This window comes from Amblyomma maculatum, chromosome 9 (genome assembly GCF_055883805.1).
Source record: "Amblyomma maculatum isolate TAMU_Amacu chromosome 9, ASM5588380v1, whole genome shotgun sequence".
Taxonomy (NCBI): domain Eukaryota; kingdom Metazoa; phylum Arthropoda; class Arachnida; order Ixodida; family Ixodidae; genus Amblyomma; species Amblyomma maculatum.
This window is the reverse complement of record NC_139352.1, coordinates 77,170,553-77,197,391: the sequence shown is the minus strand read 5'-3', so window position 1 is coordinate 77,197,391 and position 26,839 is coordinate 77,170,553. Positions and strand designations below refer to the sequence as shown.

The 26,839-nt window shown below is 44.7% G+C and overlaps 1 protein-coding gene across 3 annotated transcripts in view; it reads right to left on the bottom strand.

The window, feature by feature from the left end:
• The window catches only part of stmA (Protein EFR3 homolog stmA), a 31,537-nt gene that overhangs the window by 1,802 nt on the left and 2,896 nt on the right, over nt 1-26,839 (bottom strand). For 2 of the 3 annotated variants that reach the window (XM_084579114.1, XM_084579113.1), the window contains exons 2-15: nt 25,845-25,921; nt 25,402-25,680; nt 23,631-23,752; nt 16,531-16,668; nt 15,761-15,892; nt 14,120-14,198; nt 12,235-12,497; nt 10,689-10,941; nt 9,832-10,014; nt 7,128-7,352; nt 4,453-4,584; nt 3,801-3,993; nt 2,436-2,524; nt 1,164-1,325 (exon numbers count right to left, since the gene is read on the bottom strand). In XM_084579114.1, coding sequence (XP_084435240.1) covers nt 1,164-1,325; nt 2,436-2,524; nt 3,801-3,993; nt 4,453-4,584; nt 7,128-7,352; nt 9,832-10,014; nt 10,689-10,941; nt 12,235-12,497; nt 14,120-14,198; nt 15,761-15,892; nt 16,531-16,668; nt 23,631-23,752; nt 25,402-25,680; nt 25,845-25,921 — 2,327 coding nt within the window. Of the gene's footprint in view, nt 1-1,163; nt 1,326-2,435; nt 2,525-3,800; nt 3,994-4,452; nt 4,585-7,127; nt 7,353-9,831; nt 10,015-10,688; nt 10,942-12,234; nt 12,498-14,119; nt 14,199-15,760; nt 15,893-16,071; nt 16,144-16,530; nt 16,669-23,630; nt 23,753-25,401; nt 25,681-25,844; nt 25,922-26,839 lie in introns of all 3 variants that reach the window. The other variant, XM_084579115.1, reaches the window with a different exon arrangement.

Here is a 26,839-nt window from a genome sequence, read left to right as displayed (position 1 = left end):
ACAGGAAGCTGCTTAAGAGGCTTGCCAAATGCAAAAGGCTTTTCAGGTATGTAACTTCCGAAGTAGCTAACCAGTGGGTGAAGTTTGTTTTTCTTGTAGCTGCAGAAGCAGGTTTCGTGTCAGTCATAGTTTAGTGAAAGCTTGGTGTCATGACTATAAACAGTTAATAATAATATGCAGAGTGTAGGAGAGAAAAGTCACTTCTTGTTAGTCTCTGCAGAGCAAAACATAGTTTGACACTACTGCGCAGTGTCCTTGAGAAATGCGATGTATGAACAAAAGAATTTTCATCAGTGCTTTTGTCACACTTCGGGCTGTTTGGTCTTAGAAAGGGTACTATAGTAAAATCTAGCTAATATGACCCCTGTTACTCTCGAAATTTGGATAATTAGAACTAGGAACGTGGTCTTGACCAACGCTGATTCAGACGGGTGATCACGTCGAGTTACGATGTGTGCAGTCATCAAGCACAGACATAGTGGTGCCCGCACACTGTGCGTGCTACGGAAGGCACAACGATCAAAGTGCTCTCGTCCAAAATATAGCAGAGTTGCATAGTTTTGGTTTCACCTTAACTTCATGCCAATCTGCAGCTGCAGATTTATGTGAACATGGCAAAAAATGGTAAATAATGAGTTACCTTTCTTCTACAAATTCTGAAAATGCCCAAGGAAGCCCTGAAGTTCATTCTCAAAGGTATCTTCAATCCAAACAAAAATAATCCACTGGCCTCTACAAGTGGCAAATCACTTTGCAAGACATTCTCCACAGGCTAGTTCACTGGTGATCACACATATTTTTCTGTTATGCAGGCAGATTTATACTTGTAAAAAAGGCAGTGAAAAAAAGGACAAACACAGAAGAGAAGCCGACACGACACAAAGAACTTGCCATCTTCTCTTCCGAGTTCATCACTTTTAGTGCTGCCTCCTTTGCAAATATGAATCACTAACTAGGCCACCCTTCTAGGTAAATCAAAGTGGCAGTTATAAATTAGAGAATGACATCTTTAGCTTGCAATTAAAAAAAAAAATCAAGGAGCTGAGCATAGATATGCAGAACCAGCTTATCTATTTAAAAGTTGTTTTTGTTCCCATTACTGAACTTTGATTCTGCAGATATTTATAAGAAGACCCCCTTCTGTATCGTCTAGTCTCATTCACCTGGTGGTGCTGCTGTGCGCTGGACAGCAGCTCGAGGAAAGGCGTGCTGCGGAAGCGCTCAAGCACCTTGTAGCGCTGCTCCTCAGCCACCTGCTGCGTGTCGATTGGCTCCTGCATCATCTTCTTCAGGGCCTCCACTGTTATCTCCTCCTCGGGATGCTTCTGCACAAGTGGTTACAAGAGGGAGCCACTCATTAAAGGGGAGTATAAAAGAAATAATACACTCCATTTACTCCCTTGCAAAGCTCCCCACTTTCAGGTGCTGGCTACTTTTTCCACACATCATACCACTGACAGCGTTCGTTTCAAAAAATAAAGAAATGCACAAAACACAAAAATGTAGGATAGGGACAAACACAGTGCTGATGTCTAGGGCTTCTAAATGTCCCACTCATTTGTTCCATAGCCCTGTTGATATTCTCAACTGTGGTATTCACCAATGTACTGCTGCTTCACCAATTATGACGAACCATTACCAATGCAAGCCAGCCATTTTTGTGCTTTCAAGACTACTGAATATTCCGTGTGCTCAGAATATTACTCTATTTCCTCACCACACTTTAAAGACTGCAAAAAAATACTCAAAACACTTTTTCTGCTCCTCATCTACCATTGCACTGATGATGATGATATCGGTGGCCACAGCCCTTTGGAGCGCGCGATCAATAGACAACAAATCTGCTAATGTTCAGCCTAAAAGATCCCTTAATCCATTCAGCTTATTATATTCACTATATGATCTCGACTACAGTAGCTAAGGCACCCTTGCAGAAACAAGCAGCAGACAAATAGAGATGTGACAGCCATGCCCGTCACCGTTTTTACATCTCTAGCTTATGTTTATTACGGAGGAAGTGGGACCAGTCTACAACACCAGTAAAAAAGAAAAAAAAATCATCCGAGCAATCAAGTTTCTGGAAGCCTTCGTTTCAAGCTTTTGCAACAAGGATCACAAGCACCATGCGGAATCAGTTCGACATTGCAATAAGCAGCCTGAAAGAACAGTGGAAACTCGTTCACTTTAACTCGCCTGTTTTGAACATCCAGTTTATTCAAACTGACGGCCTTGATCCCGTCAACATTGAAGTTTTTAAAAAGGTTCTCTTTAATTCTACAAAAATTACTGACAACCTTCTATAGGAGATTATTGACAGCTTATTTGTAAGTACATATATTCTAGCACAGATGCCAACTAGCTCCACACTTGTCTATGTAAATGGTGCCCCCCTTTCCCATCCCTTCAGAAGTGACCCGTTTGAGAATGCCACTCACTCGAATGAAGCCAGGAGAGGAGTTGACACTGGCCACTTCAATGTTGTTTGAGTTGAGGTCACTTACACTCCGCGTCACATTGGCTTCCCCTGCGTAAGCATTGTTTCATGTGACATCAAGCACAATGGCACAGAACCTGCATCTGTGATGAAGTAGACGTTACAACTACTGCACCATCTTAGCACTTTATGCGCCAAGAAAGAAAGAAAACTGCAGTTTTATGATGGTCATGGAGTACAAAGGAGTACTTATACAATTTTTGCGCTAAATGAGTGCCAAAAATAACAGCACAACAGCATGGTTTTTAAAATGACATGAATTATAAAATGACAGGCTACTGCTAACTCTGCGAAAAAAAAAAAAAAAAATATTTTGCTGTCATCAAAACTTTGCGACCACTGCAGCCTGTTATTCCATTGGAGAAATGTGAAAGCATGTGCTGCTGCAATGACTAAGTACCTAATTTGTGCGACTAGGTGCCTCGTTTGTCTCTTTTTGTCCCTCTTTGCGACCTCCACTACAGTGTCGCTGATAGCCTGAGTTGCTCTGGAACATCAAACACCATAAACCAAACTAAACCGTCAAACGAAGCGGCGCGGCGGAGCGGTTGCGTCCCCGTCTCGCACACCTGCCGCCCGGGCTTGATTTCCATCTAGACTCCAATTTTATTTTTCTTATTTTTAATCTATAAACAGTTCGTGAAACTCAGTGCATGACGTCTGGAATGGTACCATTTCTAGCGGACACATTTTTCAGACAAACTTGTGGTGACCAGTCTCGCGACTGACGACCAAACGACTCACACAATGCTTTTGCATTATTAACAGAGCTAAACACCCTCCAGAACCAGGAGCCAAATGCAGCTGAACTTAGTTGCAATGAGTGCCACTAATATTATGACCTAATATTATAACCTAACTAAAACCACCAGCCATGACAAACAAGTTCTGCTGAATAAGTTGCTCAACTTAGACTGACACGCAGTTTCCGTGATACGGTAACGCACCGTAATTTTCTAGAAGCACAGAATTAATGGGGATCAAGTGCAACATAGTACTCAATTCAGTCAAGAATGTAAAAAAAGAAAATAAAAAAGGAATTCTGACATTCAACGTGGTGTGGCGTCTAATCTGTCACCAGTTTTGGTTGTTTATCTCTAGCCAATAGGATTTTGCCACATGTGCCGTAAACTCTGGCGTGCGATTTGACCGTACAGCTTTCAAGAAGGGTGGCAGGGCAGGGGGAGAATTTTTGAGTCAAACTGCATCTCCTTCATGACAGTTGCCACAACGTATTGTTATTTGGACTGTATACTGGCAGTAAGTGTACCAAGCATATGCGGCAACCGGTGCAAGGGCAGCTCACCTCCCGGTACACTGGAGTGGCGAGGTGCATACGGCGTGAACAACTTGGAAGGGTCGTGTCCCGTGCTGCGCAACGCTTCGGCCACCACATTGCGGTCGAAGAGGGCCTGCTCGGGCACCTGTCCCAGCGGCCCTGTTACCTGCTGGCTCTGGGGAAGCAGCTGGGGGAAACGCTCACGCCGCACTTTGATTACCTGCAACCACCAAGCATGTACCAAAACTATACCAAAATAGTACCAAAAGCAATTTTATATTCTTGTACTGTCATTGCAGTACCTATATGTAAAATTTACACTACTATACAAGCGAAGCAACTGGTGCGTCCATTTTTACTAGCTAGACTCACTTTGAATGCTTGAAAGCTATTGCAACGAGGCTACCATGCACAGACTGTGCATCGGATATCAATGCTTGTCCTGGCTAAACTGCTGGGCTGAGGCTGTTGTTTTTTCAAGCAGAAAAAGAACTATCAGTTTCTACTATAAGAAAACTCTCTCTATGCAACAGGCAAATCAGGAGCCCAAGTACAGAATTTTATTTTTTAAAGAGACATGAAGGAATAATTCCAGTTAACTTGTATTGCCCGATTACGGCATTTTAACAATTCTAATTACAAAGAAAAAGTCCCTTTTAAAACACTGTGAAATGCCCACCTCGTTGACGTGGCTGCAGAGGGAGGGGATGGAAGTGAGCTGACCCGCGAGGAACATGAAGGCAGCCACCAGGGCGTGTAGGGAGGCCATGTGGCCACTGCTCATGCTCACCAGCCCACTGCTGGGAAGGTCCTGGGCAGATACAAAAGACATGAATTGGAATGTCCTAATTATATGTCAAAATAGGACGAAAGACAGACACTATGAACAGGACAAGCATACTTAGTTTTGTTTGGTCCCCATGTAAGACAGCGTGCACCAACATGCACGGCAAAGCACAAAAATTTGGGGCACAGCGGCACTCATTCGCCACTATTGCTTTCCTGCAGTGCCTAGGTGTAAAGGGGCGAAGCATCAAAGAAAGCCAACGAGCCAACATAGAAGGTGCTCATTCCTGCAGAAACATGACTTCACGAGTAGAAACACGGTGGCTTCTCTGTGTTGCCTTAGAAACATGGAGTGAAACTTCTCGTCTACAAAAGAGCTTTCCGGGTCTTGGGCACGAGCGAAAACACTGCAATGCAAGTTACCGGCATGGCTTCCCACATGTCACTGCTGTAAGGGGGGGGGGGGGGGGGGGGGAAGCATCCTGCAATGCATCCCGGGTCGTCAATACCTTCTACGAAGTGGATTTATTACTAAATCTCTTCCCCGGTGAGGACAACGCAAATGGGGACTGAATTCTGCGAGAGCTAAAAAAGGAGCAGTGCATACTTTATATCCATAAATTCCAATCTACACTCTTATGCAGTGAAAGTCTCAATTCTAAATGCCTTTGTACCTCATTCAGCAGTTAATTTTTTTCAAAATCAGGCAGTTCCGATCATACGCTTTCCCGGATAGTATGTTTTTCTTCCGCATCTTTCAAAAGATAAAACTATATTTGTCTAATTATTTCAGATTTCACATGTTGTATGCAAATAAAATTGAAGTAGAACTGCACAGCAATGTATACCCTGCTAAACAAACATATTTTGTAGAGAAAGGACCTGCATGAAACAAGGTGAAACTATTATATCGCCGCTGAATACAGTAAACTTTCGTTAATTCGGCCTTTATGGGGCCAGAGAAAAAAAATGTCCGAATTAACCTAAAGCTCAAATTAACGAATGGGTCTGAAAAAACTGCCGAGAATCGTTTGCATCACAGTAATTTTATCTGATGAACCACCTTCATAATGTGGTCTACATCTAAGATGAAACCAAAGGGAGAATGACGTCTTTTCCTGGCTTTGTCAAATGCTTCGCTTTGCTCACACTTCGGAAAAGCCCTCTTTCCAAAACCTTTTATAAACCGGCCCCCTCGCGTTTTCAGGATGCTTCACCGCATATTCCATGCAACCAAGCATTGCGGCGAAGCGTGCAGTATGGTGAAACTGCGGTGAATTCGAAAATGTTCGATTATTCCACTATTTTAAAATACTCGGTATTTTTCGAATATGAATCGATTACCAAACATATTCGATTCGTATTCGAAGATTCGTATACTCCTAGTGCAATGTGAAGCAGTTGACGAAACTGGGAAAAAAATGCTCACTTAGGTTCCATCTCAAATGCAGACAACCATAGCGCAGGTGTTCATCAGAAAAAAATTACTGATCAATAAATCGCGCTTTTGAATAATTTGGACATTTTTTTTAGTCCCTTAAAAGCTGAATTAACAAGAGTTTGCCGTATTCAGCAGTGGTATGACAGCTCCACCCGGATTTGTGCAGGTCTTTTTAATACAAAAAACCAGTATATAAATCCTGTATAAAACTGATACCGAATTTTTCAGTAGGGCATACACACTGTGCAATTCTAGTTTGATTTTATTTGCAAATACCATGCAAATTCTGAACTAAACAAGACAAATAATGTTTTCTATTTTTTAAACTTTCCGCTCTTCGCCGATCGAATATTCAATATTCAATTTAATATTCGAAGGCATTTTTTTTTCCCACATTTGCATTAGAAAATTTCAATATTCCCATGCCCCTACTTTTACCTGACCTTTCATAAGCCATTTCCACAACATCTTGATGGTTTTCCCCAGCTTTTGCACAATAAATTGCTATAAAGGAAGCCGAAATGCAATTATATCTGACAAATATTGCTAGCAAATTAAGCACATAAGAAACCGTGTCCAAGACACATTATTAGGAAAAGTTGGCACTGTTTTTAAGCATTTTTGTGATGCCATTTACCCAAGCCATTTTAAATGGGGCATTGTAAACAGTGGTCCTGGCAACAGTGGCAAATGACCTACGAGGACTGGCACTGTGGAAGGCTCTGGGTAAATTTACTTATGCCTTTAGAGAGTGCTGCCACCACACAGCACACTGTGGAACTACCTTTCTGTGTTTTGGATCCATCAAAACGCAGCTACCCTGCATGCATAATAGCCTACATGACATGTAGTTGCACAGAATATCAGCAGTGAAATAAGGTTTAGAGATGAAGCAAATGTTTATCCTATTGACAAAAAATATGATCCTGTCATTTGCAGTCATCAAATAAACATATAAAGTAGCGGCTTTTCTACTTAAAAAATGGTAAAATAGTGCAGCTAGAGAGCACAACTGAAGTACCTCGGGGCTAGCAATAAGTTCACAAAAGACTTCTTAATGAAAACTACAGTAAACCAATAAAACACAAACGCACAAAGTGACATGCTACTCTGTATGAAAGACCCACCTGTATGGCAAACATGAGCCGCAACAGCTCGATGAGCACGTCTTCGCTACCGAGCTCGACACAGAGCAGCGCCAGCGTGGTGTACAGGGCCTGGAAGTTGGTGGGCAGGTTGTTGGGCAGCTGGGCATTCTCGTAGATGTGGCTCAGCAAGTCCGGGCCATTCTTCTTCATGAACACCGTGTCCTGCCGCGAGCACTTCTCCACGCGCAGCTCACCCACTGGGTCCTGCAGACCAGAGTTTGTGTTTCCTTCCGTCAAAACCAGAACTTCGTGGCACAAGTCGGGATGATTTATTTCTCCTTTTACTTTATGCAAAATACTTCACTTTTAAACTGAAGGTCACAGGTAAATTGAACTTGAGCCTACACTTTCAAATTGTGCAACACCTGAAGGCGATACAGCAAAATTCGGTTAATTCGACCCCCGTTGATTTGGAAATTCACATAATTCTAACTGGAAGCACGGTCCCGGCAAAAGCTCGTGAGAGTTTGTTGCTCCGGACGATCATTAACTCGGACAAGGGTGGGCCTCACTCCGGTTAATTCATATGGGTGATGGCATCTCGGTAAGACATGTGCAGCCAGCGATCAACGAAATAGGCTTCCCTGATCCCCAGTCACATGAAAAAGTAGCGCAAGAACAAAGAAACTTGTAACTTCGCATAAATTCGGTTTGCTTAACTTCATGCCATCCCACTGCTGCGATCAGGCGCGCACATCAGTTAGTTGCGCAGCTTCGGTTGCTACTTGGCACGTCATTATTCTTTTATTTTTATTTTGCAATGGTGCCATGCTGTTCTAACGCCTGTGCATATATCCCTCGCGTGCACACACATACTGCTTTCGGTATGCTGAAACTGCGCATCTATTGTTTCTTCACAAAACAGCCCCTTCGCGTTTTGGGGATGCTCCACGGCACAGTCCACGCAGTGAAGCATTGCGGTGAAGCATCCTCAAAACACTAAGGTGATGTTTGGTGAGGAAGCACCACTGCTACTGCGTCGCACTGCGAAAAGAGTGGCAGAGGCCTTTACGATTTTGGAGCACTTTTTCAACATTCTCGACAGTGTGCGCAAAGTAGAACACTTGACTAAACTGGGAAGAACCGTCCTCACCTGAGTTTCATCTCAGGTGCAACCATCAGATAGGTGTCCATTAAAGAAAATTATTGCGATGTGAACGGTTTTCGACAGTTTTTTTCCGGTCCATTTGATCATTCAAAATTTCAGTTAATTCAAACATTTTGCCTTGTCTCTTGAAGGCTGAATTAACATTACTATACCGAATGATAGGTATTTCTTTAGGTGTCAAATGAATGCCTGTACTCTCTGAAAAAAGTGGGTGCTAGAAACAAGCAAAAATCTGTTTCAGAAATGCAGAAATTCACAATGTGGTATGCATAGAAATGAAAACTTCCTGCCTCAAAGTATGCCAGAAACATTTTTGAACATGGTTTACAGTGCTGCTGCTATAACTGCAGTGAAGTGCTGAACATGTAGCAAGTTTTTTCTTCACAGTATTGAAAGGCTGAGGATGAGTGTTCCATTGATTAGATTTTGTAGCAAATGCCTGAACACCTTCCTCTAGCCCCTACATCCCAGTGCTATCGCTCTAGGCAAGGAAAAGAGATGCAAGAAAACAGTGCAGCACGCCTGTACGCATGAGGTATAAGATCACCTACAGCTCTCGAGCTTCGGTCTCGTGAAGAATGGCTGACCACCTGCTTTTTCACATTCTATATTTGAAGGCAAAAACCAAATCCTTGGCAATGCACAGAACTATTAACACTCAGCTAGCTGCCAACATGCGTGCACACTGTGTACGCCGCACAGCTAGTGTGCTAGCATAGTTCCCCTGCTGCCAATTATCGCACGCCTGGGCAGCCCCACACCCGTGCCCGTCACACTTTCTCCAACCACCTTACCTAGGCTGTGTTTATAATGTTCTAGCTGCTTGCCACCAGCAAGCAGCACATGGTCAAAAAGTTATCAGATAAATTAACTAAAGGGATAAAAAAAACTCCCTGAGAACGCGGTATCCAAGAATTCGCCAATGAAGAGTTCACAATATCTAAAAGGTCACTTGTAAAATCTTGGGTTATTCTAACAGTGACACCATCAAGTTGCACACTTTCACACAAAGAGGATGCAGGGACAACGGAAGAGAGAAAGATCTGGATGCTGATAAAGACAAAGGGATGTTCAGAGTGCAAGACTGCAAGGATGCCTGCTAAAAAACACATAGTCGTGGACAGTGCCACAGGAGGGTGCCAGCATACCTTGAGGTTGCAAGAACAAACATGGGAGGGCACTAGGTGCCAGTATCATGGAGAAGGACACAAGAGACAGGCTTTAATTCCTCCCCTAACCATTTTAACAATTTTTTTTTCTTTTCAGCTCAATTACTTTCCTTTGGTTACAGGAAAGTTCCCGATGTCACGGGTGACGTCACGCAGGCCAGAAGACTCCTGAATTTAGTGCCTTTCACAGTCGTCCGTAGGGTGACGTAACCAAAATCTTGCTTGACCAAACTCGGAACTGCGTGCCATGGACACACAACGGTGAAATGCTTTTGTGCTAAGGGCACATATAATGTTTTTCACCTTATACTGTTGTCAGCAAAAAGATGAGGGGGGAGAGAGAGAGAGGGTGTGGTGAAAAAGAGAAAGAAATGAAAGAATGAGCTGCCATAGCTAGGGCTAGTACCTGGCAGTTGGGCATGACGCTCAGCTCAGGCAGATTCTGGTGCCGATCGAGTAGCGTGTGGAGGATGTTCTGCACGACGAGGCGCACCGAGGGGTCTCGAGCCAGAGACATGCGCAGCAGAGATTGCAGGAAAGCCGTTGGAAATGCTTGGCTCAACTGCATTGGCCGGTACTTTTGGCCCACCTGTCAAGAGAAGGATGGGGAATTGCCAAGGAAGCTCAGTAGTGGTCACACAAACTGTCATGTTGCACAGCATCAAAAAAAGTACAAGAAAACAAAAAACCTCTTATCAGAGATAGTGAATGCAAACTTGAATGAATAAATGAAGTCCCTGACAGTTTGCGGCCTGGTCTAGCCACTGGTCATCACACAGAGACTGAGCAGTTAGTTCTACAGCTGATTCCAGTGGTCTGCTGTAATTATGGCCCCAAAGTCTATGCTTCTCTGTTGATCAACAAACCCTCTTCCAAACATTTGTGGCAGTCTCAAGACTAACATCCACAGTACCATCATCTTCAGTCGGACTGTGCCTACTAATGCTACTCTCTACCATGACTACCATATAATGATGGGAAAGAAAAAAAAAGCATATATATATATATTTTTTTTTTTTCATTTTGTATATTAAAACCACTGGCCCCTGCATTTTCATTGTAATCTTGTTATCTAAGCATGTGGTCGAACTGCGTGCTTCAACTTTAATTTTGGGTCTAAAGTGTACGCTTTTAGTGGCAGTACCCCAGTACAATGGCAAACCACCGAGTGTGCTGTTTAGCTTCGATGCACTTATTGCGCACGAACGATAAACGATACTCTTAATCTTCCAAGCTTACTCCAAGCAGGTGAGACAGACTCACCGTGAGCAGTGACTTGAGCATGATGTGCTGCAGCAACACCTCAGAGTTATCACGGAGGTTGGGTGACGTGGACGAGGAGCCGACGTCCCCGTCATTGGCATCTTCAGGTCCCTGGGGTGCGGGCACTTTGCCCAGGATGAACATCATGATCTCAATCTTCTGGTAGTCGGGCAGGTTGTTGGCGAACTCGCCCAGTGTGGCAATCACCGCCTCCTGGAACTCACGCTCGTCCTCCACCTCACTTCCGTCTGAGCTGCAGTATCAGTGGAGAGGGCACGATCCATTAAGGGGAGGACAGGGCTCTTGATGGACCGAAAATTGCGAAGAAAAAAAAAGTAACTTTTTGAAAGCGACATTTTGAAAATCTACAGCCCCTCTCGTACATACCAACTAATTCATTCATTCCCTCGGTTATTACTTCCATATTATAAAGTGCAAACAACCTGAATAAACTCCATAACCTCAAAATGCAAATATTTGATGGTTTTCTAGTTTACAAGAAGGATACCTTCGCATCTAGAGCAGATAAAGGAACAACTTTTATTGCAGCATGCTCCTAGGAGATTAAACTGCACAACGTTGGGAACAGATTTCTCGTTTTATGCTTGCTAATTTATTTGTGCACTAATCAATTTTCCCTACATCAAACTTCAACGAGCCGCAAAATGACTAAATATTGCCTTAATCAAAAAAGCAGTTCCTATGCTGTATTTCTTACACTGTATACTAGCTAGCCATATTTTAAGTTTTCTGATTAGTGTTTTTTTTCTCTATTGTTTCTGCAAATAAAGCAGTGATAATGACGACTATTTTGAATACTAATGAACATATAGAAAGCTGATCACATATTTAAAATCAGCATAAAGAACTGATTAGGACTATGCATTTTCATTGCATTTAGTCTAAAAGTAACCACAGCCATCAACGCTTTCACACTGTGGGCGCAACCTCGTCTGAAAGAAAAAATAAGCTGAATGCTGCCTTTTGTAACAGAACCAACAGGAAATAAATGAAGAGAATATGGCAGTAGGATGAACCAGCCACGAAAGGCTTACACTGCCACTAACCTTCATGTTATGCCAAGCAAACAGACAAGAAAAGAAGATGCGGAGGCTGTGACTAATCAAGTGTTTTTCAAAATTACCTAGAGGGAACCGAGCCTCTGCGGCTGTTTATTCACTGTTGAGAGGTTTTAAAAGCTAGAAAAGGCACTCCATGTTTGGCCTCTCCACTCCATCACTGCACATTCAGTCCCAACAATAAGGTTCTTCTCGAGGCAAACCACCAAGAAATGTTGCGACAATTTTTATGCTGGGTTGGTACCAAACATTTACTTGCATTAAATTAAACAACACGTTACATTCCCTGGCTGTCCTCGCAACACCAGTTGCGGAAATAAACCTTCAACCTTCAACTTAACCAGTGCGCAGTGGAGAGCACTGCAATGCACCTACGATTCCAAAGCAGATGTTCTCAGCCCCGCAGTAGCCAGGCCAAGTATAAAATTGAGCCTTGCTAGCATTCCTGCAGCTGTGGCAACCCTCACCTGCGAATGGTGATGGAATGCCGCAAGTGGTTCAGCAACGAGTGGAACACTTCGAGCACGGACGGTCCCACGCTCTCGCCGGCCGCAATGGTGACGATGTGGAAGAGCACCTTGACGATGCCCGTGCGCACCTTCGGACCCCTGGAGACGGCCCCTGCTGAGCTAAGCTCAGTGTCCTCGCTCGAACCAGCCCCAGTCTCGAGCCGGTATTTCTCATCCAGGTGATTCATTAGGATTTGGATCACCGCATACGAATACTGCGCCTGTGTGCAAGAAGGCCATGCAAAACGCCTCGATTGACAGTTCACCTTCCTTCTACAAGCACGCTTGCATGCACAGAGTGCCATGCAAGCGAAAACAAAGAGTGAACAACAATGTCACATTGTTCAATGATACTAATGACCCCCCCCCCCCCCCTTCTTGGCAAAAGAAAAGCGCACCTTGATATGATACAGCTGTTTAACTTTGCATCTAAGCTCTCAAAAAAAAGTTGTAACTTCAACACTTTGCTTGTGTAACCTTAATGCATTTTAGAGACGAATGCAATTCCTTTAAAAAAAAAAAAAAAAATGGCAAAACTGCGTTCCAGACCCTCTGAACATTTTCAGGAAATCAGTCTTTTTCCCCAGATGTGGCGCTTTCTGTGGAGTGGCAAAACTCATCTGCTACAGGTTGAAAGCAAACGCACATGGGAGACGAAGGCACAATCTGGTTTCACAAGGAGCCAGTTGCACCTGCAAAATGGTGCGCGTGTGTGCGTGCATGCGTGCTTAACAGCTGGTGCTATCTGCCATGTGCAACTGTCACTAACACGAACTGCACATGCGCAGTAGGAGCTGGCGGGTTCCATTTCAACCGGTGGAGAAGCACACGTGCACATAGTGGCCTTTGTTAAAAAAGCGGATTCTACATAAGCATATTTCAAGGACACAAAAGATGAAAACAGACACAATATAGCCGCTGACTTGATGGAAAAAATGCTCGCTGGACCCAGCTACATTTACCGTTTAAAACTCGAAAACTAAAAAAACAAAAAACAAAAAATACCCCTAAAACTAAAACTCAGAACACTGCTGAGTACGAGCAGGCAATGGCTGAACCTGTAATAATCGTGATAAAACAAGGGTTATCACTGCAACAGGGTCTGACTGCCACACACCATAATAATCTATATTTTGCTTTATGCTTAATATTTTCGTTACGACACTGACACTGTAGGAGTGAAATTCACCAATACTGAGCATCTGATGTGGTCTCTGTAGTCCAGGTGCTTATCAAGCACATCTTGCACCACCACACTACCTATATACACCAGGAATTTCTGAAAGAGCCTATCACCGAGGCATTGAGAAAGCACAATAAAATTGATGCCTGAAATAACCAGTATGCATCAGTAGTAGTAAACTCTGACCTCCCCCCAACCCACACACCTTGCATACATTAGGCAGTCATAAGCATGGCCTCTGTTTTTTTTCTTACGCAGTCTATATTGTGCTGTCACATCTTTTGCGCTTCAAACACTGTCGTAAACCTTGAGTCCATAACCTGCATACGTTGCACCAACCAACTTAAAACTATGCTGATCAGCTACTGCAGTTACTCAATCAGCCATACTCACTCTAAAGTCCATTAAATAAAATTCTAGAGAAGTTTATCTTATTATAACCAGTCCCACTCTCTTTTCTGGGTCATGTCACATACACCGAGAGAAAGATGAAAAGCTGTTGGTATGTGCATTAAGAAATGTTGGAAAGAAAGAAAGCGCCCTATGATGGCGCTTTCTTATGGTAGGTGGAAAGCAGAATGAGAGAAGATGAGGTGCAGTCCACTGCTCTAACTATCTTTCCCTTCCGAAGTAAGCACACAGCCTTGAGCCAACACTTGCCTGTATGGAGTACATGATGATCTTGAACGTATACACAGAGAAGGTGTTGGGTACCCAGAGCTGGTGGTTGTCAAGGTGCCTGGACACACAGAGCAAGGAGGCGGGCTGCCCATGACCGGCACCCCCTGACACCGAGCTACCATCTATACAACTTTGCAGAGGCAAAAATGAATTTTCAAGCTCATCACGGTAGTCAATTAGCGTATGGCAGCAGAGATCAGGCGATGCAACAGATACCTACACTTAAAAGGACGGAACACTGGAATTTAAGTCTGAATTTTTTTTCGCCAAAGTGAAAAGATTGATGTCTAAAATGCTCAATTCCATAACGGTTTTGTTAGAAACGGTGCAGAAAATTTTTACCGGGAATTTTTCGATCAATGCGTGCACCCGTTTTTATGTAGCCCGATGCTGGAAACCATGAGCAGCGACCGCGATAATGACTGGTGGTCGACAAAAAAGATGTACCGAAAACAAATATGACTTTCACTCGCCAGACAGTAATCAGACATTTTTTGCGTAGAGTAACGTCCTTTTCAGTTTCACATTCATTGCTGTTATGGCACAATAACGCACGCCCTCATCGACGAAAGTTTTAGTGGGCACTGTTATCGCTTCATTCACGAAATCGCAAACCCTGTGGTGCCATCTAGTGGCAAAACCTGAAAGCATACCTCTTGCGGTGTGAAAGCAGGGGTGGTTTTCAGTTAAGGACGCACTGGAGAGAGCGCAAAACATAATAAATTATGGCCAGCACTCCAAAAAGAAAAAAAAAAAAAAAGTTTGCAGTTACAAAAATCAGCGATATTTTGCTGACATGTAGTTACGTGGGGGGCTAGACTGAAAGTACTAGGGTTTCTCCGCTAGATAGCACCTCGGTTGCTTTTATGCGATTTTCAATGGCAAATTAAAATTGTAAAGCCTCTTTTCTTTGATATTGTAGTGCTCGATCTGCACTATATGAAGCAGGATCTTTTCATCTCCACCATAATCTCATGACATATTTTGGCTAGTGTTCTGTCCCTTTAAAGCTAGAAATCTGACAGAGATGCACCCAGCGTCCGGCTTGTTCAAGATTGCTGATATCCCCCACATAACTATAAAAAAAACCCGAAAACAGAATCTCTAGCCTTCACTTACATCAAAAGCAGTGGTCATGCCCACGAAAGTGACAGACAAATTTTAGACACGAAATTGAACAAGAAGCTTTAAAAAAAAAAAAAAGGCAATGCTGTCTGCTGGCAAAAAGAGAGGCTTGAAAGACAAGTACCAGGTGACTGAACGGCAACGAAAAAGTAAGAATTCAATAATGCAAAATGCAAAGACAGGAACATGATGCGGCCTTCTCAGAAATGCACATGAACATAGTCATGAGAGTGCTTTTAATAACGAGAAATTTGTATTGCCAGAATAGGCAAATTTGTAACCGAAAGGTAGTGCTGTGGACCGCCATGGCATCACCATGTGGTAACAAACGCAACTTAACTATTCTTCCAATACAATTTCTACTTATTAACAAAAATCCCATGTTCTTCAGCCTGCTTTTTGTTAAAACCTCATCGTGCCACTTTCTGCAGTTTTCAAGAGGCTCTATACTTTGTCCAAATAGCATTGCGCGAGAAGAGTCTTAGGGATACTCACTTTAGAACTGGCTTGATGACGGATGCGATGTGGCCATACGTGGCTCGCCCCATGACCTCTCGAAAGCAGTTCTCGGCCAAGGTGACGGGTGTCTCCACTTGTGGACTGTCTGGCGTCTCCGAAGCCCGCGCACTGCCAAATAACATTGCACTGCATCAGAAACTGAGCATCCAGCACGCAAACCTCCGACTTGAGAGGTTGTGGCAGCGTCCCTCAATTCCCATGCCCCATCCCAAATGATGTAGCGTTTCTGACGCAGCGTTATGGTCGGTGGCACTCGAGAAACAGAATGCAATGAGAGCAAATGAAACCTTGTCTGGGCAGTGCCGCCTTCCCCACTTTCTTGCTGCGAATGAACGGACGGAGTGCCTTTCTTCGCTAAGCTGGAAGGAAATGAAGAGAAAGATTGCACCGTTCGTAATGGGTAAGATAGAATTAGCGTTACTGCACAGTCGTTGCACACAAAGCTGGCTCACCAGTTTCAGGTGGCCGGACTTAGAAGACAGATCTCCTCAGTGAAACGCTAACAATGAAATAGTCTTCTTCTCTGACAGTGTTATTAAATTTGAAGCTAAAGAAAGAAACAGGCCATAGAAAAACAGAAAGAAAAGCAGAAAAAAATTAAGACTGAATAGTAGACACCCAGTCTTGAAATCCAGGTCTTAGTGTACTGTCATGGAGACGTCTTATTCACGTGTGACTGAATAAATGCATCGCTGGAATGCCTCGTGCGGCCATTCTAATGTAGGAAATAACCCTGAATAACTCACTTGGCATCCTGCATGTTGAACAGCAGTGAAGGCACAATCTTTTCCATGTGGGTTTCGTCCCAGATGTTCACCTGGAGGTCGTCACTGACCGTTTTTCGCACCACGCCCTGCAGGCCCCGCAGCCCCGCCAGGCGTAACCTGCATACACGTGCAGGCTCACACACCATGGAAGTAGAACTACTAGTCTAGAACCTCAGAAGGACCCTAGAATTATGAAAGTGCTAAGAGGCGGCTTCCACGTGATAATGAAGATAAGCAATAGTTAAAACTTGTACCCTACATGCAGTATCAAGAGAGGTGAGGCATCAATCCAGAAAGATTCCTTCTGGTCCACGTGTACCACTGACTGTGCTCAAAATTAGGAGGGCAGCCAACATTTCAATGTCAGAGATGGCCATAAGACCTGTGCCAGCTGCACCAGAGCTAATAATGGTTTACTTCTGTGCTTCATAAAATGATGGCTCATAATTGGAGCAGCATGTTGGCAATGCCCGGCCCTATTAGGACCAGTGCATTGCCAACACACTTCAATACTGGGCTGATGGTTTGTGCAGCCTGGTGGAATGTGGCAAATGTTTGCTTTTTAGTGCCAGAGTCCCAAACAGCCTTCAGAAAACACGTTTAGCAGAGCCTTTAAAAAAAAAAAAAAGGAACCATTTAAATGCCCTGTTAGCAGCTGCAAAACATTTCTGGTTTCATTATATTAATTTTTCTTACACGTTTCTTAGCATAGAAATATGATCAGACCGATTTAAAATACAAGTGATACAAAGAATTGGATGGAAGAGAGAGCGAGAGAGAAATAACATTTATTGCACCCGTCAAAAGGTTGGTGAGGATCCGAGGCGAAGCTCTGTCCCAACCATGTCCTCCCCCTCAGCCGTCGACCAGGATCCCTTGGATCTTAGCAGCGGCCAGGGCAAGACGGATGATTTCTCGTTGCCCTTTTTCGTCCTGCTTGAGAAGTAGTGCCTCCCAGGACTCATCTGTTCGGTCAGGTTCTCCAAATCTAGAACACGTCCATATCATATGGATCATGTCCGCTATGCCATCGCAACGTTTGCACCTGGGGCTAAAAATTTCCGGGTGCCACTTGCTGTAAAGCTGGGGGTTCGGGAATACTCCAGTCTGTAGCTTACGCCACATAACCTCCTCGCTTTTGGTGAGTTGCTTACACGCTTTTGGTAGTACTGATCTGCCTAATTTGTAATGATTTAGGATATCTTGGTAGGTGTTAAGGTCATCGTCGAACTGCAGGGGCTCCTCATCGCGCAAGGGGTACGGGGTTGCACATAAGTCGTCACTGGGATCCCGGAATGTAGCTAATCCTCGGGCCAGTATGTGCGCTTTCTCGTTCCCCCTCAACCCCTGGTGCGCCGGTGTCCAAATGAGCGCGACCTGCTCTGCCGGTGGTGAACTACTGGCCAACACTCTTGCTGCTATGGCCGAAATGCGGCCCGCGTCAAAGTTTCTAATCACTGACTTCGAGTCTGTAACTATAATTTTGACCTGTTGTTGTGTTAGAGCTAGCGCGATGGCCACCTCTTCCGCCTCCGTTGTGGTCGAATTTCTGGTGCTGCAGCATACTACCGAGCCCCCGTCTTCTCTAGTTGCTACTGAAACACGTCCCCTACCGTTCGCGCATTGTGCAGCATCTGTATATAAGACGTCCTGTTTTCCCTCAAAACGGGCTTGCAGCGCTGTTGCTCTATCACTCCTCCGGCTCTCATGGTAAACGGGGTGCATGTTTTTGGGGAGCGGAGGTATTTTTAATTTGTCTCTAACCTGTCTAGGTACTTTTTCTGTACGTCTGGAGCATGCTTGCGGCTCATACCCCAGTTTTTCCAAAATGCTCCGACCAGTACGACTGCGCAGCAGTCTCTGGTATTGTGAAGTCCTTGCAGCTTCAATGAGCTCTTCGAGGGTATTGGAGACCCCTAGTCTCACAATCTTGTTTGTCGATGTATTGGGTGGTAAACCTAGTGCCGTTTTTATCCCTTTACGAATGAGAACGTCAAGTTTCTCCTTTTCTGCCTTGTGAAGCCGTAAATACGGCGCCACGTAGACTATCCTACTGATTATAAAAGACTGGACTAGCCTAAGGACGTTAGCTTCTTTCATTCCCGCATGTTTGTTTGCGATCCGCTTCAGGAGTCTACAGGTTTGACTGGTGCTAGCGTCTAGCCTCTGTATCGTTTCCGAGTTCCTGCCGTTGGCCTGAATTCGTAATCCCAGAACTCTAATAGTTTCCACCGTTGGTATAACGTTACCGTTGACCCTGAGTGTTATTTTCGGGTTATCCTGCTTTATACGCCGACGATGGGGCGATCGCATTTACGTGAGAACGAGCACTTCCGATTTCTCGGCCGAACATCTGAGCCTGCCCGCTGGAGTGTCTGTTCAATTTCACCGTCACTGCCCCTGCACATCCACAGAGTCAGGTCATCTGCATATAATGTATGGTGTAGCCCTTGGATTTCGTCTAGTTTTGGGGGGAGACCAATCATGGTGATATTAAACAGCGTCGGGGACAACACCGATCTCTGTGGTGTGGCTTTGTTTCCCAGTCGAATACCTTCTACTGTGTGTCCCCCCATACTGATAGTTGCCGTTCTATCGCTGAGGAAGTCGCGTATGTAGTTGTACGTGCGAACTCCAACATCTAATGCACTGAGATTCTGCAGAATAGCCGAGTGCTTCAAGTTGTCAAAAGCTTTTGACACGTCTAGACCAACGATCACCCTGGTGTCTACTGTTGAATTGTGTATGATCTGTTCTTTTAGCTGCAGCATGACATCGCATGCGGCCAAATGCGGTCTAAATCCTATCATGGTGTTCGGATAGATATCGTTGTCCTCCAAAAACCGGTTCAGCCGGGCCTGAACAACATGCTCCATTAATTTCCCCACGCATGACGTGAGCGAGATCGGACGCAAGTGTTCGAAACCCGGCCGCTTCCCCGGCTTCGGGAGGAATACGAGGTTTGTGGCCTTCCATGTCGCCGGCAGCCAACCGGCCTCCCAACACTCCTGCATGAATGCTGCGAGGTGTCGGATCGACGAGTCGTCCAAGTTTCTTAGCATTTGATTGTTGACTCTGTCCAGACCTGCAGCAGTCTTTGTTCTCAGTCTATTTATTTCTGCCCGGACTTCGGCAACCGTTATCGGGCTATCTAGCTCCGGGTTTTCCTGGTCCTTGTAATCAGGCATTTGTTGGCCTATACCCTCTGCACAGTTCAAATACCGGTCTCGGACTTGGGCTATGAGAGTAGCCGCGGTCCCATCAAAGGTATGTATTAGCCTGTGAATTTGCTGCCTGGCCTCCAGTTTAGATTTGTCGGGATCTAGAAGATGCCGAAGTAAGTGCCACGTACTTGCGTTCCCGATATTCCTGTCCAGTTTTTCACATATGCTGCCCCAGTTTTGCCTCGTTAAAACAAGCGCATATTCTTCAATTTCTTTGTTAAGCACTGCCAATTTTCTGCGCAAGTTCCTATTCCCTCTTTTCTGTGTGAGTCTCGTTTCTAGATCCTTCTTCTTACGCCAGAGCCTGACCATGTGACGGTCTACTCCTTCAATGTCCTCGTCAACCTCCACCTCCTCCGTTGCTTCATTGACCGACTGAATGACCTTTTTATTCCAATCGTCAATTTTACTTATGCCTTCCTCGTCACCTGTGCGGCCATTTCGGAAAGCCTCCCAGTTCACCAACGTTGCCTTTTTGGTGCGGACGACCGGTGGGCCGTTATCTACTACGATTTCTATAATTTTATGGTCGCTGCCTAAGTTTTCACCTGTGTTGCACCACGTGGCGTAAATGCAGCCTCCGGTTAGAGTTAAGTCCGGAGATGTGTCTATCGAAACGCTGTTACCCTGGCGGGTTGGTTTCAGGGGATCCGTCAGAAGCAATAAGCCATTCTGCTGAATGCTGTTCCATAGTTCGCGTCCTTTTACCTGCATGTATCTATACCCCCATGCCGTGTGATGCGCGTTAAAGTCCCCTACTCTCAACAGGGGTCCTCCTTTCGCGATCACTCGCGCTTTGGCGAATAGCTCATTGAAGTTGCATTGACATTTTTGTCGAGGCGGGCTATATACATTGAGGATGAATAAACTTTTGAATTTTCTTTTTTGTGGGATTATCTCGATTAGTATATGGTCAACATTTGTTGTCCCGGTATTATGCTGCAGCACCGTTATATTCCTTTTGACAAGGGTGACCACTCGCGTGTTGTCATCTCGTCCCGCGTATGATTTGTAACTCGCTAGCTTAGCGTGCTTACTGCACTCCTGCAATGCGATTACATCGGGTTTGTCAATGTTCGTCAAAAAAGTTTCCAGTACCGCGCGTTTGCGACTGAAGCCCCTACAGTTCCACTGCCAAATGGTATTTCTACGGTAATGCAGAGCCATTTTTAATGTTATGAATTTCTTGGTAAACCAACTGAATTCTCTCGTCTCTCCTAGCCATTTCGACCCGCATCTCTGCCATAGCACTGTTCAGGCGTTCTAACGCGGTCATAACTTGTTGTTGGAAAATTTTGTCGTCGTCTTCTTTTTTAGCGAATCGTTTTTCCAATCCTTGGACGCGGGTTTCGAGATCCGGCTCGGGACCTCTTTTCTTTTTTGCTGCAGGAGGACTGTCCCTAGGGGTCTTTTCCTGTTCCCTCTGCGGTGCCTCCGCTACCGGCATTTCGGTCTCCATTGGTTGTGAAATTTTGCCTATCGCAATGATTTGTTCCTGCAGTGCCTTAACTTGCGCCTGTAACAACTGATTCTGTTTTTTTAGAGCCTGAACCTCAGCTGAGTCCTGAGAGTCACTACTCACTCCTTTTGATGGTGTCTGCGGCGGTTTCTGCTGCTGCTGCTGCTGCTGCTGTTGCTGCGGCTGTTGCTTTGGTCGAGAGCCCTCCATTATCGTCTTGGACGACGGCGGCTGCAGTCGCGGGAACGAAGAGGAACGGGTTCTTGTACGGCTCTGGGACCGGTTGTGGGACTCACTACGCCCATCGCGACGACTAAAGCGAACCTGTTGCAGCTTCTTGGCCTCCTCCTCGGCGGCTAGCTTCTGTTTGGCTGCCTCCTCGGCGGCTAATTTTGCTTCCCACTTTCTCTTCTTGATAACGTAGAGTGTACGGAAGAGTTCTTTGCAGCGTCTGTCTCCCGTTAGGTGGCCTTTTCCACATAGGCGACACTGGGGAGTGCACTGGTGATCTTCGGGCGGCGATACCACCCCACAGCCACGGCACTTAGGTTTTTCACTATCACACACATCTGAGCGATGACCAAGTTCCCCACATCTGAAGCAAACTTCATATCTTTTTTTGAACAATCGACATGGCATAAGCATGCCTTCAATCCTGACAAATCTTGGGACTTCAGGTTCCAAAAAGGTGATAATAATAGTGGAAGTCTTCCCCATCCGCCGCACCCCAGCGACCGTTGGGTTCTGTGGATCCTTCCTCAATGCTCTGAACAACTGTTCTTCCATGAATGTATCACAGATCCCATGAACGACTCCTTGGCCGCAATCCTCCGGTGCGATCAGATTGGCCACCACTTCATGCTCCTTGTCGTCGAGTTTAAAGCAACGGATTGCGGCTACCTTCACGCCTCAACTAAAGTCCAAGGAATGAAAGAGCACCGTACCTTGCTTTCCGTTGACACACCATGAGTCCAGCTCCGACCAGCTGATTCTGGCAGCCATGGCGAGGGCCTGACTAAGCAGCGGGCCCGACGTGCGTTTAATGACGGCTAGACCTTCACGAGGCCTAATAATCACCTTGATACCTTCTTCCGGGAACCTCGGAAGATTCATAGCTATTGACCGTTCAGCCAATTTTCTTCTAGTTGCTTTAGCAGCGCCATGAGTGGCTTCCCCGTTTGGAACGCAGTGTTGCACCACCTTGTCCTCCTTGGAATCATTCAGAAGCGTCCACTTGGTTTTCGATTCAACCTTTTTCCTGAGCGTTTGTACCCAGGTGCTGTCGTAGTCTTCTGGATCGAGGTCAGTACCTTCTACAGTCACGTGCATCGTCATTTTTGGTCCACAAACGCGGCGGTAGACCAGCAGTGAAGGGGCCTCCGGGCCGGTCTCCTCGGCCGAAGCCGCGCTAGGCCGAACGGGCGCTAGCGTTTCGCAGGTGGTCCGCACAAGACCGACAATAAAAACCAAACTGCTGCACTCACAGTCACAAATTCGGTGTCCACAAGATCACGACGCCTTCCGACGCACAATGGCACCACTGAAACCAAATTCCGGTGAAAATTTCTGGCACATCGAGACAAAAAGTGTGGAGCCGACGCAAAACGCGTCCGCACTCCTCAGCCCCTGGTTGCCAACCCTCTGGGTGAAAGAAAAGCAAAGAAAGCTCCTGACCTCCTATCTATAGCACAGTGATGCTCCTTTGAAATGCCAAACTTAAAACCAAATCTAGTGAGAGCAGAAAAGCAATAAATCTGAATAGCATATGCCATAATATTGCGCATGCAAGAGTGTGCACTAGGGTCAAAAGGTACTGGTGTTCCCTCAGCACGATGCCAATTAACAAAACAAACAAGTGCAGAGAGTAAGACAAGACACTAGTAATAAACGAGGTTGCCACTGAGCTGTTCCCTCTGTTACTCCTATACATTGCTCCGGCAAACTCGGCTAAAAGCATTGACCAACCAGACCACATCCCCCCCTACATGCTTTCCCAAATGAGAGTTCAGCAGAAACACTCTTATCTGTATCCTGGACTCTGCACACAAAGTCCTTTCATTTTAGAGGGTCGTATGTTTGGCCAATGTTCTCTTAGTTAATTATTATTATTTGTTTTGTTTTTTCAGGACTAGGCATCCCGATCACCATACGACACTTTTTACTGTCCTTTCCTTCCTTCACGCGTACTAGACTTGAGTTTATTGGATATTTTAACCGTGTATAATCTACAAATTATGATTTCCATGACTCCATCAGTGAAGATATGTTCCAAAACGATATCTCTGTGCATTTCACTGACATTTTCTGCGCTTTCTTCTTAGCTCGAAGTGCATATGATCACGAAAAAGATCCGAAGCAAACAATATGGCTGCAGAAAAAAAACAAAAACAACTCACTGTTTTCTCAGCTCAGCATCGGGGTTGTTGTCGTGACAGAGGGAGGAGAACTTGGACACGAAGAAGTCATAGCGTCGATGATATGACGGTGTGTCCTCTTCTATGTTGGCGAAGCGCACAAACTGCGCAGATCGGGTAAAAATAAGATAAAAGGGTCGCACTCCCCCAAAAAAGACCGTGTCCCAGCACACACACAACAGCAAAATACATTATTCGTTCTTACCATGCATTTCCATCAGTATAAGTATACAAAAACTGGAGGTAGCTCTGCAAAAGGGAATCATTAGAAGGAAGTCTGCTAGCGCTAATTATTTAGAGGAAGAGAAGGGGTGTGTGTGTGTGTGGGGGGGGGGAAGGAAGGTGTTCAATAAACTAGTACTGCACTTTCTGCACTTTTTACCTACGTGGTCACAAGAAGTATTGCCCTGAAAACACTGTCTACTGTAGTGTGATGTTTCAAAAGTGAAGACATTCCAGTCTGCTTTTGTGACGGTAACAGTTTGTCATTATGACACTCATTATTTAAGTTAAAGAAACTGAAATGTGTGCACACCGCTTGTTTTACAGTAGTAAAACTGTCTTGTTCTTTATTCACACCTTCTTTTTACATCCTGAAAAAGCCATCAAGGGTCCTGACATTCAAGAATGACAATTTTCTCCCAGTGTATGCAACACGATACGACAAAGTGCGAGGCTTTAAATAAATTGGACTTCACATTGTTTTGTTGCTCTACCCAATAAGACCTACCTTGTATCATAGGAGTCACTGAGGAGGCCACAAAAGTAAATTACGGAAGAATCTCAAACACTAGTTTGACAAGCTCTCATGAACATCCGAATTGCAATACGAGACAGTTTTTAAATTCTCTTCTTGCCAAACGATGTCAGAGGTGCCCCATGTTCAGCAGGGAAATACAATGAAAGCATGCTAGCATTCTGCAAATGGTGCATGATGTCAGTTTTCTTATGAAGGTTTTCTTGCTTATCAAAGTCCGACCTATCCTGATGCATGGAACTGCACCGTGGACTTTCAAAGAGTACCGTTGCAAGTAGAAAAAGCCGATGTGTCACATGTGTACTCACTGAATCTAAACTAGTTCACTAAACATAAACAACTGGCCTTTTTGTATATGTATGGACGAACCTGTTCGTGCAGGATAGGCCACATTACATGGCCGCGAACCGCTCTCCAAAAGTTACGAGTTCAGAACTCGTCTTTGTCTCACTAAATTCTCCAGGTTATGGGGCCCCTGAAATGAAACTTTCTTCAATATTCTAGCAGACAACATCTACAGACGTGGTCTTTGCGAGTATCCAAGACAAATTTAAAAACTTTGTGTAGAGCCGATAATTTACAAACAATCTTTAAAAAGTCCTCGTAGCGACCGCTCACAATCAATTACGGCGACATGTTCCCCCTCCGCAAACATCCCAATATGATGCAAACCTACTATGCGACGTCATCGGGCATTCCTGGGTGCGCCCATTCATTGGATGCTCACAAGTGACACGCACTGAACAGAGTGTGATGGGGAACTGACGCGGCTTGTTTCTTTCATTTTTTCCTTCCATGCCAGTGTGCATTGCGATGAAGGGGGAGACGAGGAGGGTCATTTTTTATCACTAATATTTTCTGCGTTGAGGAGAGGACCGATGGGATACCTCGTGTGTGTTTTCTAGTTTTAGTAAAAAAATCTTTTCATGGGCCCTCAAAAGCACAGACCCAGTTATTTCTTTCTTTATGTAGAAACGGCTAGTGGTCAGGGCTCACCGACTGAGTGGCAAGCAGCTGGAGGTCTGGGTTCTGGCACTCCAGGAGACGCTGCACCATCTTGAGGAAGCTCTCGACAAACAGGTTGAGGCTCTGGGCATGACATGCCACCAGCAGCTGGTCCATGGCCTCCATGGAGATCTCCACATACTTGAGCCGGTGGCGCGAGATGTCCCGCGACACCCTGAGGGCCAGGTACTCGCCGATGCGGTCCAGCTTCTCAGGCGACGAGAGCGCATAGAAGGTGAGCTTCTCCATATTGTTCCGCACCAGCCCATCCTGCAATGAACAAGGAGGGGATAGTGTAAACCACTGTTAGCGAGAAAAACTATCGAAATTCCCAGCAAAACATTGAGGCCCAAAGTGACGAGTCGCCAGCTGGTACATCTGGCAGCACAATGTTACATAAGACAGAATGTGCAAGCTTCAAATGCCAAACTCACTTCAGGGTTGGCAGGAAAAATATTGTCCACTAAGCGTTTGTAGCGGGGTCGCAACGCCGCACAGCAGCCGCAGCAACCTGAAAGAGACACCAAACGTTCCTCAGCAATGGCAAAATGTACAAAAGGCAAGTAGACATATCTGAAAAATTGTCTCTTTGGTACGCTACTTGTGACACTAATTAAATATGCAAGAAATAAACACAAGGTACGACATTTGAAAATGTCCAACAAAACAAATTTTCCGAATCGAGGTCATTATTTTGCTGTCTGCAGCATGCAATGCCTTTGTCAAAGCAGAAAGAAAATGAAAGAAGTGTCACTCTAGAAAGAACCTCACAAAATAGCAGAACTAAACACACAATTATTTGCAGTTACAGGACCATGGGGAGAGGATACTGACCTGGCCTAAAAAGCTTATATTTATTTATATACAAAATGACTACAGTGCCCTAACTGGTGCATTGTTCTGGAGGAGACACATTATAAAATAAGATGTATATTACAATACATTAGGCAAACGATACAATGTACTCAGAGAACCCATAAAATGTGGATGAAAAACAAAAATAAAAAGAAATGTTGCAGAAAAACAAACGAACAACAAATGTGCGGAGGAAATGAGATTTAAAAATACAGCCCTCTTTTAGCAACACGACACATTTCTGAATAATCAGCAAATAGAACAAAATATACCAGATCAAGGAATAAGGCTACACTGATATTAAGTGAAATATTAAAACTCATTAACATATCATTACGATCACATTAACAAGTGGTTCTGCAAGGCAGTGAGAAAATATGTAGAATGATGTTCCAATCATGTATCGTTCGTGGAGAAAAACTACAATCTAATGTGTCTATTTGGGAATTGTACTTGCACAGTTTTAGTGTATTATGGCCAGTGTAGACTGAATTGTAATTTGGCTCGAATATGTATTTTTCTTCCGAAATGCCAGTTTTACCATTAAGCCCATTATAAATGAAAGAAACCTCAA